The 15068-nt window shown below is 39.0% G+C and overlaps 1 protein-coding gene across 1 annotated transcript; it reads right to left on the reverse strand.

Annotated features, from left to right (window-relative positions):
- Nucleotides 1–88: 88 nt before the first annotated feature.
- On the reverse strand, nucleotides 89–14417 carry etnk1 (ethanolamine kinase 1). The gene is made up of 8 exons (XM_058624032.1): nucleotides 14138–14417; nucleotides 11986–12245; nucleotides 11636–11776; nucleotides 8789–8931; nucleotides 4466–4549; nucleotides 4224–4384; nucleotides 3162–3235; nucleotides 89–2913 (listed from the first exon to the last, which is right to left on the reverse strand). Exons 1-8 carry the CDS (start codon nucleotides 14282–14284, stop codon nucleotides 2841–2843), a joined length of 1083 nt encoding a protein of 360 aa, XP_058480015.1. The 5' UTR covers nucleotides 14285–14417; the 3' UTR covers nucleotides 89–2840.
- Between the last annotated feature and the right edge of the window lie 651 nt (nucleotides 14418–15068).

Here is a 15068-nt window from a genome sequence, read left to right on the forward strand (position 1 = left end):
AACGGCTACTTTGCCTATTTAAATTAGTGTGACAATGTGTCGACCTCTTCATTCCATGATGAAACCCAGAAAAACAAGATGACACAAATCAGGGTGAATAGACTTTATTTTTTTTAAAGTGAGTTTACATTAATGGAAGTCTTTCATTTCCACTTCTTACAACCAGCAACTATTCACTTAAACTTTTACAAAAAAGAAAGAAAACAACTCCTTTGTACATTCATTCCCATTTCAGAATGAGCAATGATATTAATTTGTTAACTGTACATATAAACATATGCTACAGTGGTGACAGAACTAAAGTTTTTACAATGTTAAATACAAACACTTATGTACGTAGTGCTGGCTCATTTTAATCAGAACTGAGATGAATTTTAATGTACAGTGAATATGAACTGATTTCTCTCAAATGGATGTGACGATAAAGCCAGGGGGAAATATTTCAGCAGTATTATTTGTAACAGTTTCCATTTTCTGATTATGTAACAATCCAATACACAACCTGCATTAAATTTATCATGCAAGTAAATGTTGTGCAATGATCTAAACAGAAAGCAAAGTATTTCACAGAACCCTAACATGCTCCTCCACCAGTGTCAAGAAATGAAAAAAATATTTATGAAAATCCTTTTCCATTAAGTTTGCATTTAGCTTAGATGTTCATATGTTAAACGCCAACATTCACAGATTTCAAACTCAGATCAGAGTCAAACTACTTCTTCATTCAGCCCTCTGAATTCCCCAGGGTGAAAGACACAACATTTGATTTAGAGACAGAGGCTAGCCACAAACTTTACAACTGTAACATTCAAAAAAGTAAAAGTGTTCACAGGCAGACTAGCTCAACAAAGGCACATCTATAACCTGTGCGCATTGGACAATCCAGTCTTGTCAGTCTCTTCAAAGAGATTAGTAAATGCGTTACAGCAGCAGACACCTGGACATATTATGCAATATGCAAGTTAGTCTCAAAGTAACAAAAACAAAATGCAACCACATTTGTCACAATGTTTCTTTTTAGATACTGAGAACTTTAACATGTTTCTTATTATTTATTTGCCCAGGTGCCATGTGTTGATGCACTAGCAAACATCTACACACTCTCAAAGATCTCAACCCTAACATCTGCATTTAAATAAAAAGTATAAAAACTATCCTTCTTAATACTATCTATATACCTGTAATTCTACTCCTCTTTGCTACATGGGAAATAATAAGTGTGCATTATGTACAAGCAAAAAGACATGTCAGCACTTTGGTGAACGCTTGTAACCAACAGCTTTTTTTAAACAAAAACAGACATTTAAGATGAGGGCCAAAGCTGAATATCAACAACTGACAGCAGCTATTGTTTTTCTCTCCAACAGATGGTGCTCTTGCTCCTCAGGTCCCACTAACCACTGACTTTCAAATGAGTTCAACCAAACAAGGACGATGATCAGTGTGGAGTGTAATAAGCCGACTTCCATTTTAGTCTAACTATAGTAGAAGTCAGCCTTCACCTATTTGAGATTACCCACTTCACATACTTTTTTACCAGATTCTACTTTTCTCAGACCTTCCATTTCAACAGCAGGCATTAACAATGAAGAATGCCAACAGTGGCTCAAATATCTAGCAGTCAAACAAGGCCACACATTCAATTTATGAATACATTTCTTAAAATAAGAAAACATTTCTGAATAAAAACTGGTCTATTAGTTTATAAAATGGTCAGTTCTAAGTCCAGAGAACAGCAGTGTTTTCATATTAAAGAAGATTCCCAAACGTTCCCTGAATTGGAGAAGACAGTGAATGGTTTGGTCTTGTCTAGTTCAGCCTAACTTACAGTGAATGTCACAGTGAATTAATTCCCCAACGCTGCTAACCCATCGTGTGACGCTAAAAAAAAAAAAGTTCTGTCTAGTCGAACGTGGAATGTTCAAATTACAGTGAGATGCCATTTTGTCCCCAGTTAAGATTTAGACAAAATCCAAGTGTCAAAGCAAACCTGAAAGCTTACATAATGTTCAGTTATGCAACAATTTAACTTGAGGGACAGGTTATATGTAAACACAGGGTGCTCTCCTACTTCAGAGTCTTCAGTCTAGAAAGCCAAAACACAAACCCTTACCAAACTGCACAGCAACAAGACATGTCCATTTTGGAGCACCACCAATGGAGTGAAAAAATGGAGTGAAAAAACAAAAGTCACATGGCAGACCACATGGTTTTTGGGTTGTTGTTTTTTTTCTTTTCTTTCTGGTGTGGCTCACATATCACATGAGATTAAGAGACTGTACTGTCCCTTTCCATCTTGACATTCATTTCTTTATCCATCTTTGTTCTTTGGCAAACAAAGCAGGCTTTGTGCTGCTACCATACCATTATTAAATTCATCATTTACTGGGATGGCTCTCAAGGGGTTTCCCCAATAATGTGCATACAAGGAAGGGGTCTCCACACAATCAGTCATGTGTGTTGTTGCTATGTAATGGCTATGAATGAGATGTTATAAAGCGATTCAAGAAACTGCTTCAAAATACATTAAGTATGCTGATATTAGGTGAATATCATTTAAATGACTATTTTTTCTGTGCATGTGAACAGTAGCAGGTGCCAAGACACCCATTTTACAAAAGCAGTTACCAAAGGTGTGACTGCATATGATCGATAAGATTATGGCCCATTCAATTTCTAAGGATACTAGAAAATGACCTGCAGGCACTGACCAGGACAGACTCTTAGTCTGGCTCTCCCATTAACAGACCCATAGAGGGCTCAGCTGTCAGCATGTGAGGCGCAGAACAGGTAGAAATGGGGGAAGAGCAGGAAGAAGAGAGCTTGAGTGGGTGGGGGTTTTATTCAGGTAACTTTAACCCAAGAGCTTCTGGTTTCATCTTGAAGTACTGGTTGAAGCGCAGGACTGCATACCTGAGAGTAGAAACAGAAGAAAAGTAGCAGAGATGAGATTCAAATGAAACGTGTCATTTTTAGCTACACGGATAGCATTGCAAAATATCATATCAGACTGCTAAGGCACACTGTGTACCAAGATGACACATAACATTAATCTGGATGTGTAACATTTTGTTCTCAAACTTATGATTAAATGGCTCAAGTCTGTCAGCAAGGCTGATCAAAAATAGTAACAGTAGTGTGTGAGAATGCTGGCAACATACCCCAAGAAGTCAAAGTCGATGGTTGAGAAATTGGCCTGAATCAGAGCCCAGAGACCCCAAAAGAAATGTGACGCCTAGACAGGGAGAGGCAGCAGGGTAACACAAAGGATTAGCATGTACTCATCTTAAAGTAAATGTCATGTATAATTGCGCAACACAACACACTTGAGTGTGTACTAAACCACCAGAAACTCTAGCCTAGAGCAACAAGAGCAAATAGCTGACAGAGACACAATTGCTTCCCTTGCCCATCCTCCACACTGCCCTTTTTCTCTCTTGACAGTAAACAAGGCAGAACCCAGCTCAGGGGAGAGCACATAGTCTCACAAGGGTTTCAAGTTGTCCTGATGAGTGCCTCCATTATAGTGGCTGGATCAGAGTTCATCACAAATACCCTTCTCTGCTGTGTATTTACAGCAGCTACTGCTGGTTATAGACAACTTCTCTCTGTGCACTGTGTTGTTTCACCCACATCACACTATAACCAGTGTTTGCCGACCCTGTAGAAGCAGGGCTGGAGGAAAAACTCAACTCACAACAAGCCCCCAGGACTGGTCATCTTTCCACTGTGGAGAAGTTTGAACCAGAAGGAAAAATGTTTCATGTGGTCTTACCACAACTAACTTTTCTCTGCCTTTATTATTAAGTGACATAAATAGAAGTCAAAAGTCATGAGGACAATTTTACTTGTACCCCTGTAGCCCAGTCACTCTCAGAGTCCAAATAAATAGAGAATGAGATTAATGAGCTTTTTCAATACTTTTACTTTTTGATTTATTAAGTAACTGCATATAATGAAGTTGGCTGGTTTACCTTTTCTAAATTATATTTACAGAAACTGTAAATGTGATAATATGCACAATTTTTTTTTATTGTGAGCTGGGTCAAAATAGTTTGTTATCACGAAAAAGGCGTGTCCCCATATAAAACACTGCTGAGGCTGCATCTTATAATCGGAGACCATTTTTATATAAAATGGATACTTGATTGTATACATCAACTAGACACAGATGTACTTAATTAACTACATATATTTTACAATGCATATCTGCCCAAACTTACCAGGGCAAATCGGTTGACTTGCACATAAAGAATCTCCACCTCTCTTTCGGTCACGTCAGTGCCCTGGCCTTTGTGCTCCTTATAGGCCTCCAAGTATGAGCGGAGCCATTGCAGCTGAAAGGACCGCTCTGGGTAGTGGCTATAATCCACCTCATTCAGGCCTGGAACCAATAAACACACCAGTTAAAGAACTCATATTTCAGAGAACATTTCATAGTCCGCTCTGTTTTATGTACACTTACCAGCAAACTCATTGAAATGGTTCCCAATGTCGAAGGCTTGGTAATTGTACCCAGCATATTCGTAGTCAATGAACTTAACATTTCCTGGAAAAAGATGCAGTATTGTTTAGACAGAGACATGGGAGCAGACAAAATGATTATGTTGTGTTTTCCCTCTGATAACTGAGAATGTCAAGGTTTTTCTTTTCATACTGTAACTTTCTTCCTGTCTACGTGGACTGGCTGGCTAGTTTGGTGATTTGGGGGCAAAATGTAAGAGTTTGCATTTTGAGGATGACACTGACTGTAGAGAAAGTCTTTAGCATAGTATAACTTAGGAGAATTACAGTCAGACATGTTTAGATTTACTCTTATGAAAACATCTGTTGACAAACAGTGCATAAAAATAAGCATGCTACCGAGAGGAAGAGAAATAAGATTCCTCACATATATTTAGAAATTAAAGCTGTTAAATAAGTGAGAGAAATTCTATGACTTTATGTCTAGTTTAAATTATGCATACAAACTACACGGGAATATCAGATTAGACATACAGTAACAGTAGTTATCAGCCTATTTTGAAGAATCAAAAAAAATAGACACCTGTGACACATTAGAAATGAAAAAGTGCAAAGCCTGATGCAAGACTTGGAACACACACAAATCTCTATGGTTTGTTTTGGATACATGCACAGAATCAAAGGGAAAAATGACAAAGTGAGGTTTTGTTTTGAAGAGATGGTGAAAAAAAAGGCTAATATGGAAAGGAAGCCAAGGGACAAAAGAGGGAAGATAATAAAATACAGAGACAGAGTATGCTGAGCTGCCAAAACAAATGTCCAGCAACACACTCTTTCATAATCAAAACTGAACAGACTTACAGTAACAATGAACCTGATGTTCAGAGAGCATCAGACCCATACAGACATTCTCAGCAACTATAACAACTAAAAAATGTGTTTCAATGACCCTGAAATATAAGTACAAATAATATAAACCATGTGACTTTAAAATTGGATGTTAGAGTGAAGAGAGGGTAGGCCAAAGAGTGTGTTGCTGTCTGGCTGCATTTGTAGGTCAATGAAAACATGAGGTTCCTGCATTAATAATGATGGACGCACAAAGTGAAGTGGCCGACCTCAAAATACAAACTCTTACTATTACAAGCCCGACTTTTACAGTAACATTAACAAAAAACAGTACAGTTTTTTGTTTCTTCTGTGCAGAACAGTACATTTAATTAAATGTCTTTGTGTTTTTGTTTGTTTTGGCCTGAACTAATTTCTCTTTTCCCTAACATATCAACATTATTTCTTCAGGTGATGCTGGACTACAAGAAAGACACTTTGAGGTGGGTTACCAGCCGGCGTGTAGGTCCTAGCGGGACACAACTGAACACCTCCGGGCAGTGGCTATAGCCCCCCTGTGCAGCAGATGAAAAGGTTGGGGCAAACACATCTTTCACACATGCTTACTCTCTCACTGAAATGTGTCTTTTATCCATTCTTGCTCCCACGCACAATGTCAAAACATCAGGCCTTGCAGCCAAATTCCAATGCCTTTTTTTGCCTCGCCTTCACACATACAACCTCATTTCCCTTCTCGCAACACTCCCCCTCCAATGCTCTCTTCCCATTGGTCTGCTGTGAACCCAATAGCGTGACAACTCTGCTGTTTCTGAAAATGAAGGATTCTTTGAGCGGCTTCCTGACTGCTGGTGTGCACTTTTTGTGGCTCTTGGGACCATGTAAAATATGTGCAGGTTCTTTTTTTCTTTGCAAACATCCGAGTTAAATGAGAGTGGAACAGGAAACTAAGCCTGCCATTGTAGCAGTGAGACAATGACAAAAGAAAAGAAATTAAGCACTTTTTGACAGTGTTTTTAAGCTTAACAGAAAACAAGAAAATGGCAGCAAAAACTACCAAGCATCCACCACTGCTGGTGGTTTTTATCAATACAGGAAGTAGTGACTTGTCTGCCAAACTGTTGTCATGTTTGGCAGACAAGCTGAGCAGAAAGGACAGGAAGCAGCATGGTTGCATGTTCATTTTTGGCTTCGAGCTAAAATGCCTAGAATCTACCATGGTCTCAACTCCATTATGGTTATTTTTAGGCCCTGTTGAGTTGTGTTTGAAATGAAAGAACATATTGTACGTCATTACAGTCAATAAACTGGGATAAAGAAAAGTCCCTTTCTATTCAGACTCAAATTAATAAAACGTCAACTGAAGTGCTCATAACCTATTTTATCTTACTTATGGAAGCATGAAACATGATTCTGCAGGACTGCAAATGTGAATTTCAAGCAGACTTTTGAACACCTGTACACAAGACTTATCCTTTACTTTACTTTTTGTAACATGAGCTCTCTGGAGAAAAAAAAAAAGAGAACTGGATGTACAAGCAACTTTCTGGACAAATTGCACTGATGCAGGATACACCTACTTTCTGAACCAGCAAGAACTTGTTTGATGTATAGTACCACAATTTAAAAGTAGATTCAGTCAGTGTGAAAATCAAATCTTGAATTTTTTTAACCCCTACCCAGATTCTCCTTCAGAGATATATCCCTACATTTTGGCAGAAACATGTTTCAGCTTTCAACTAATAAGGCTGATGATATTCTTTCTGTAATATTGTTAAACAAATCTCATGAAATAACCTTATCTGACATGTTTGTCTCTCAGTCAGACTGCCCTGTTTATTAATGTGTAACAAATACATTTTCACAATACAAAAAGGAACAATAATCACCTAAAATAACAAGACAGTGTAAATTTTAGCAATCAAATTGGAAGTAAATGGCAGGATTCTTTTGGATGCAGGGCAGTAATTTATTTTTGTAAATTAAAGCATATTCAGAGCAGCAGACCAGGTTTTGTGGTGCCAACTCAAATTGTCTACACTGTGCACAATCATCAATTTGTCACCCAGTCAAACTCTAAAGAGAGTATTTTTAATTGGGTGCACAGAAAATAAAGCTGCTTTCTGTTTCAGAACTATTCACAAATATATATAGACACATACACAACTTGTTGGCTGAGGAAAATTCATTGTTGTTTTGATGTTTTCATGAGATTTTTTTGACAAATGGAAAAAGCCAGAATGATTACCATCCAACATATTGTTGCACTTCTTTGGTCTGTCCAGTGATCAACATGGGTGCGTTGAGACGAGTAATTGCCGAGTCAGGAGTAGTCACAAAAGTAGAATTGTTTTTTAGGGCACTTGGCTTGCGCTGAGAGCTACTTAAAGGAAGAGGAAAATAATAAAATAAAAAAAAACAGAAGTGTAATAATGAGTATTGTAAGTAGCCTAGCAATCAGAAGTCAGGGCAAATTGGTGGCGGAGTAACATTGAAAGGTGATACGTAGGTACGTGGCTCCTACTGATGCCATGAACTTGTCCCGATTAGCCTGAGCAGTGGGCAGACTATGTGAGGGCCCTCAGAGCCGACTGTGCGTGAGGTTTTGTCTCCCTCCATTGCCTCCCCAGGGCAGGGCGGCGCACGGCAGCCACAACCTCAGCTGTCATTCCTAGGGGAGAAAGGCTAGACACAAGGAGCTGTGAGAAGGGCCCCGCCCCTCGCCGCAACCCGACGAGGGGGCTAACAGCTCTTAAACCCTCCCATTACACCTCCACCCTCCTCCCACATTCAAAAAAATACCCTTTACGAACCTCCCTCACCCCTTACACATTCTCACCCATTTTACCCAACCAATCCTCTGCTAGAGACAATGCTTCAAACAGTTTCATTAACTGCTACAACAAAAACCACTTTTGCAAATGTAAACTAATAGGTTTGAGGATGTTGCTTTATTTTATTACCTTTATAAACTGCAACAATGCTTAACCACCTAACACATGTGCCATCAGTAAAAATAAGACTTGCTAAGTAGTATGATGGCATTGTTTGTTGAAGCTAATAACATTTTTTTTTTTTTCCGTTTGACGTTTTTAGCACAGAATTAGAACGACAGATCAGACAAAATTTTGTGGAAAAAACAATGAAATCCAATTAAGAAAAGGCTTCACTGCACAATCATGTATAAACACAATGGCCCAGATTTGACATGGTATCATAACTGAAGCATGTGACAGATGCCGTGTATTAATACATCTTTGCATTCATGAAAACAATTAAGGATTTCATCAAGAGCATGAGCAAAACATCCAAACGACTCATCTGTCTTCTCTGACTGTTCTAGTTCTAATGCAAACACTGACAATGAGAGAAGCATGTGACTAGAGTTGAGGAAGTGCATATGATGCAGTCCTACCTGGGCATAGGGATGAATGCAGATCAAACTACAGTACTATTCAGCCAAACAGTTGAGACTCACCTTCCTCCTGGTTGTAGATTATATTTTTGCAGAGCAGGTCATTGTGGCAGAGAACTACAGGGGAGCCCAGCACAGACAAGCTCTGCTGGAGCCACACCAGTTCTTCTCTGAGGCATCTTGGGCTGGGCACCTCCATGTGCAACCTGGAGGGGGGAAGAGAGTCAAGTTAGTGAGAATAATAGAATTAAAGTAGGAGTAGGAGTATTCAGAATATTAATGGCATGATGGATGGAGGTAGCGTCAGTACGGGGAAATTCAAATAGACAAAAATAGAAGAGAGGATGTAGACAGAAACTGAAACTAAGAAGTAAAACTAATCAACTAATCAAGTTCCCATTGCAAAATATCTGTGGCAAAATGGATTCTGACAAGTGTTTTACTTTTGTTCATTAGTATGTCAGAATATTCTTTGCTCAGTTCAGTTGTTTAACCTGATTAGTAGAAGATGAGAACAACACGGAACAATAGTAGATGCATTACTTGTGATCATATGCTCAAAAGTACTTCACCCATTTGTTTTTTATTTCAACAGACAAAAACCCAGCGACACTGCGGGTGTTACAGCATTTCCTAAAAAGAAATCATCAGCAGTTCTTTTACACTGTAAATACCTGGACGGCCTTTATGGAAATAGAACAGTTTTAAAAAGTCAGTGTTTGTTTTGGATTCATTTTGGCACCAAAAAACATGAAGGTCATTGTCATTGCCAATATAATAAAAAACAATCAAGAAATATTGGTGCCAAAGAAGACAGTGTAATGACAGTGTGCCATGCTATTTTAAAGTTTTATTTTATTAATCCCCTTAGGGAAAGAATTCCTCTGCATTTTGACCCATCCTAGAATTAGGAGCAGTGGGCTGCCACACTGAGTAGCGCCCGGGGAGCATTGGGAGTTGGGTACCTTGCTCAGCCCTTTTTGGCCAGGTGGGGATTTGAACCAGCGATCTTCCGGTTACAAGTCAAGTTCCCTTTCCACTTGGCCACGGGCAACTATGTTACAACCATGCAACTATGTTCAATACAGCCTTATGTTCATTAACCAGTTTATATTCAAATATAAAGCCCAATATACCTGCACCAGTGCAATATCAAACAATAACTATGTAAATTAAGGGGATAAAAAAGGATTTTAAAGCCAATGATTTATAGATCTATTAATTACTTCATATTAACATTAATATAATTTAAAATTAAGATGAAATGTCACAGTTACAGTAGGTATTTATATTCCAATTGACAGTACTGTGCAGAAGTCTTAGGCCACCATTAGATTTGTGGTTTTAGCAATGCTATAACGACAATAGAGGATAATTATTTCTATTTCACTTTACTGGAACACATCCAGAACATATGTATGCAGTTTTCTTGACACCTCTACAGGTGTCAAGTATTTAGCGTGATCTACCCATACACTTAAACAATAACACAGCTCTGTTAATACTGGAGTTAAACTCATTGACAGCTCGCTAATATACAAGACCAGCTTTAAGTCACATCACTTTGTTCCAAATTCCAATGATCACAGAATTTGACAGACAGAGAAAACAACAGAGCTGGTGGTGCCTGAAACTTTTGCACAGTAATGTATGTCGATACAGGGTGTGGCTATATATAAAAAAAAAAAAAAAGCCTTACCAGTACTGTCAAACTTAAAAGAGGAGGATCTTTATACTCTCAGAACATAAAGTTGATGAAAAATATTTGAAGGGAGGAGCAAATCTTCTGAAAGGTACAGGTAGTGAGTGCAAGATTTGAGTGGCAAATCTTAAACTGACCACCTCTAAAGCATCTAAACTCATCCCTCATAATTCACTGTAACTAGGGAATAACAATAGTCCAAACATCTAATAGCTGAGGTGTGAATGAGCATTTCAACATGTAAAAATGTGATCTGTGTATCGAGTTGTTTGCTAAGACCTCCAAGCAAAGAGTGTTGATTTGTCCTGTAAAAATCCATTTCAGCTTCTTCCTCCATTTATGCAAATCCACATTATTGTCAGAGAGACAGACAATGAGAGCAAGCAGTGGATAAAGTAATTTGGAGACTGAGCTAAACAATTGTGTCATTGGCATATAAATGGTCATATTTTTTCTTCATTTTGTTTATATAAGTAAACCGTTTTTACACCAAAAGTTGGAGTTGACAGAATAAGTGTAAAATGTTGCCACAATAGACTACTTCAAAGAGTAGAATGTCATATCTTCAGAGACCATGACACATTCCACAAACCTTTTCCGTCATGTGAGACAAGCACAACTGATTATGAATACTAGTGTGTTGCACCATTACACCTTGTGGTTGTTTGGCTCATGTGTGACTTACTGATAAGAGGGGATCATGGTCATACATAGATTTCTGTCAGAACTTACCTTCAAAAACATTTTCTTAAAAAGATGAATGACATAGTTTATCATTTCAGAACTTTCAACCCGACATCCCGTTTACTTATGCACTAGAAAAATAAATCTGTGACACAGTTCTGTGTGTCAGGTCAGTGAGCAAGTTTTTACAGTAATATAAAGCGTAAAAAAAAAAATACATCTCAAAAACATACATTTTCTCATCTCACAATGACTTAATGCTTCAGCCAAATAGTGACAATTAGGTGTCATGTGAGCATAGCAAATCTCATAAGCAAAGCCACTAATTTGAGAGAGTTTACAGAGAGTAACAAAATAATAGCTTCATTAAACCAATTCCAATAACATTAAAAGATGTTGATCTGTTTTTACTTTATAAACAAGTTTCTATTGTATCAATTTATTGTTACAACCCTCATATGAAATCATTATTTCAGGTAAACCAGCCACATTTGAGAGTCTGGTGGATTAAAGCAGGGTCTCACCTGGCGTTCCGCTCAGGGTCCTTGAAGTGCTTGGGGATGAGAGCAAAGTACTTGCCCATCTTAAGCCACAGGTCAGACTGGGGCACCCAACCATTATGGGCATGGATTGCATGGTACTTTGCCAGTTGCCTGGCAATGAGTCTGCAAGTTTAAGAAGACAGAAAATTGGAGAATTTGAATAAAAGTAATACAATGCAATTTGAGGCAAAGTTTGAGTCTTCATACACTTGAATATTATATACATATGTATATATACGTATATAGGAAAAAATTACTGCATTTATTAATGGGGTGTGTCTGTCAGATTTAGTTAAAATTAAAACAATTGGCTGCAAAACAAAGCTTGTTACCTGAAAACAGGTTGGCTCCGAATGTGTTCAGGCTCCAGGGCTGTTCCTTGCAGAAATTCATAACACAGGCCATTGTTGAAGGTACAGTAGAGGCGCGGGGCACAACGGTTTGTGTGTAGCACTCTGAAACTTTTCACTTCGTTTTCCCGGTCCACCAACAGTTCTGTTTTGTTGCCATAAATACGAACCAGCACCACGTTCTTCATGACTGTACCCACATAGCAGCCCAGGAGCTTATTGGTTATTCCATCTGTGAAACACTGTGTACACAAATACATGACAAAATAAAAAATAGTTAAACCAGGGAGGAAAAAGAAAACATTACAATTTGTCCCATAGTCCAATAAGCTTGTTTGATACATATAGTTTGATGACTGTGAGACCTTCCTTCACCTTTTACTATTTCAGTGCAAGGAGGCATTCATGTCACCCTAAAAAATGTGGGTGGGGTGTGCCTGCGCTGATTTAAGCCAAATTGCCTCTTTTGTGAAGCTGGGAACAGTTTTTGCAGAGGGTGAGGTGCCAACATACCAGCCCTAATTGTTCACTCTAGAAGGGCATTGACTGAGAATGACAGGATCGTGGGGAATTTTATTTTGCATTGGGTAGCAATGACTGGCATTTGCTGAGCTCTCACTATGCTCTCATTGATAATATAGGCAAGAATAGTGAAGCATGTGATCACCTCTCATCCTCAACTGTGTTTACCAAGCAGAGCCACGCCCCCAGTGCAGTGGAAAGAGTGTGGGGAGTTTCCTTTTCGTGTGAAGTGGAAAATACTAAACTTTAAGAACATCTGACCAGGCTTTAATGTTAGAAAGTGTGTGTCTTAGGCTTGGGAGACACAACAATGGCCAGCCAATGACAAAGAACATCAGCCAACCACAGCACTTCCTCAGATTGGCATGTGTTGGGGGGCGGGGGGAATTGCACTTACACATACAACAGGAACTACAGTCAAAAGGCAAACGGCAAATAGTTTTGCACCTGTATGAGAGGACATTACTGTCCTTACAAGCAAGTGGCAGTAGTCTGTATTCATCATTTAAAACTGGAAAGAGGAAGTCCAATCCCGTGGTGCACATAAACTGCAACGTTTCTTGTCACTTGCTCATCACACATGATAGCAACGCAAAAATAACAGCAATCTCTATCAAATGGAGGACATAATTGTTGATGCGGACAAGGACAGCCTGGGCTGCTCACACCACCCAACAGTCAGATGTAATGATTCTTTAACACAATGTTCGGATTACAAATAATGCCCTCTTTGTTTCCTTCATTGTTCTGTTCCACTTTGATAAATCAAACGGGGACAGTTGGATTAGAAAAAGTAAAAGCCAGCTTGTCTTTAGCCCATACTTGGCACCTCCCTGTAAGTTTCATCAAATTCCAAACTCTCACACACCACCTCTCTCCTATTCGTGTGCTAACACCTTTAGACAAGCAAGGCAGGGTTGCAAGTAAAATGTATTTTAATTTTAACAATTACACAGGTTTAATTAAATATTTACACACAGAGAAACATGTTTATGTGCTCATGTATAACAATAAGAAACAAACAAACATCTTTTGTTATCGTTACAAAAGAAAACTGTCAAAATGATGAATTGATTATGAATAATGAATACATTTTGTAACCCTTTTTATAATGGACCCCGCCATTGCAGCCTTGCTACATAGCGAGATCGCTCACTCACAAGGATTACATAAGGTTTAGGTTAAGCATAACTTTAAGGCAGAGGAAGCAGCTCGACTGCGCCAAAAGCGGCGAGACACTGTCCCTGACTGATTTTAAACCAGAGCTGACGCAGTTGACATTCACAGCTGCAAAATATTAACCCCTTACAGCCAAATAAAAAAAACGCGGTATCTCTGTAGCTTTAATACAGCGAGTAAATCATCTACGATATGTCCAATGATGTCAACACAGCAGCACATTTCTTTCAGCCGCTGTGGCGTCTCATCTCAGAGAGTATCGCGTGATATCGGCTTCTGGAGTCGGTGTTAGCTGAAAACTGTGCGCGAGCACCTTGCTAGCAAGACACACGTAAAATGTCCAACCGCCAGATGCGAAGACGAGTCATAACACACATATTTTATTAATAATAATAATAATAATGATGATGATGATAAAATACATAAAGCGCACCTTCATTTTGACCTCGGACGGCTTCCAGTTTGGTCTCAGCTCCTTGATCAGTTTCAGTGCACCGGGTCTGTAGTCGCTCTCGTCAACTGTCACGTCTATTTTAGGCACAGACGGGGCCTCGTCGGGAACATGAATGTAGTTGGCCATGGCGAAACCTTAATAATTCGGAATATCGTAAACTCTGTCGATTGTAGCGGTGTGCTAAGCGGCAAAGTGCGCAATATATGAAAGAGTGACGAAGGGTATGTGTTCCTCAAGTACTCAGTGTGAGACAACGCCTCTCCACGAATCCCCACCCACCCGAAAAAAAAACTCCCGTTGCATGCTGGTAGCCTGGTGGTTGAATGACTCACTGGTAGCGTTTAGTTTATTCATCACCGCCCGGACACCGCCGGCGGAGCGTAATCTTTAAACGTCCATTTAAAGTGTAACATACTTACAATAATGTAATCATGTGTGCAGATAACATAATAAAACATGTAGTTAGAAAACATACGAGAACAAATCTAGGACACGACGACGGGTACACTTAAAACCTCTAAATGACCAATATTGTCTTCGGTGCATGGTGGACTCATTCAAGCGTACCCTTGTTGTAACCGTAGCTTACTTTGCTGCAGGCGTCAAATCAGCAACTTGAATAAAATGAGCTTTGTGAATGTCAAGGCTGACTGTCTTCAAGTGTCAGTGGTCTGTCACTGAGGGGACACATCCACTTAACTGTAATCCGCTTGTGTAGTCCTAAAGATAAACAAGGCGTACGTCAGCTGTCAAAGAATATTCCCATAAGATTTGAAATAGAATTTGGCTTGTTCGACACATCCTTGCTTGTTTTTTTCAGTTATGTTACTGATAATATTCAGGTAGCACTTAATGTTGCAGTACAGTGACATCATGGTAATAAGTTATATTATTACTCTTGTTATTACAT

This window comes from Solea solea, chromosome 3 (assembly GCF_958295425.1).
Source record: "Solea solea chromosome 3, fSolSol10.1, whole genome shotgun sequence".
Classification (NCBI taxonomy): Eukaryota; Metazoa; Chordata; class Actinopteri; order Pleuronectiformes; family Soleidae; genus Solea; species Solea solea.

Excerpts from the sequence above, each read along its gene's own strand:
- etnk1 (XM_058624032.1), bottom strand. The coding sequence starts at position 14,284 with ATGGCCAACTACATTCATGTTCCCGACGAGGCCCCGTCTGTGCCTAAA. Across the intron at positions 12,246-14,137 it reads CGTCCGAGGTCAAAATGAAG|TGTTTCACAGATGGAATAAC; the intron begins GTGCGCTTTATG and ends TTGTGTACACAG. Across the intron at positions 4,385-4,465 it reads CCATTTCAATGAGTTTGCTG|GCCTGAATGAGGTGGATTAT; the intron begins GTAAGTGTACAT and ends TATTGGTTCCAG.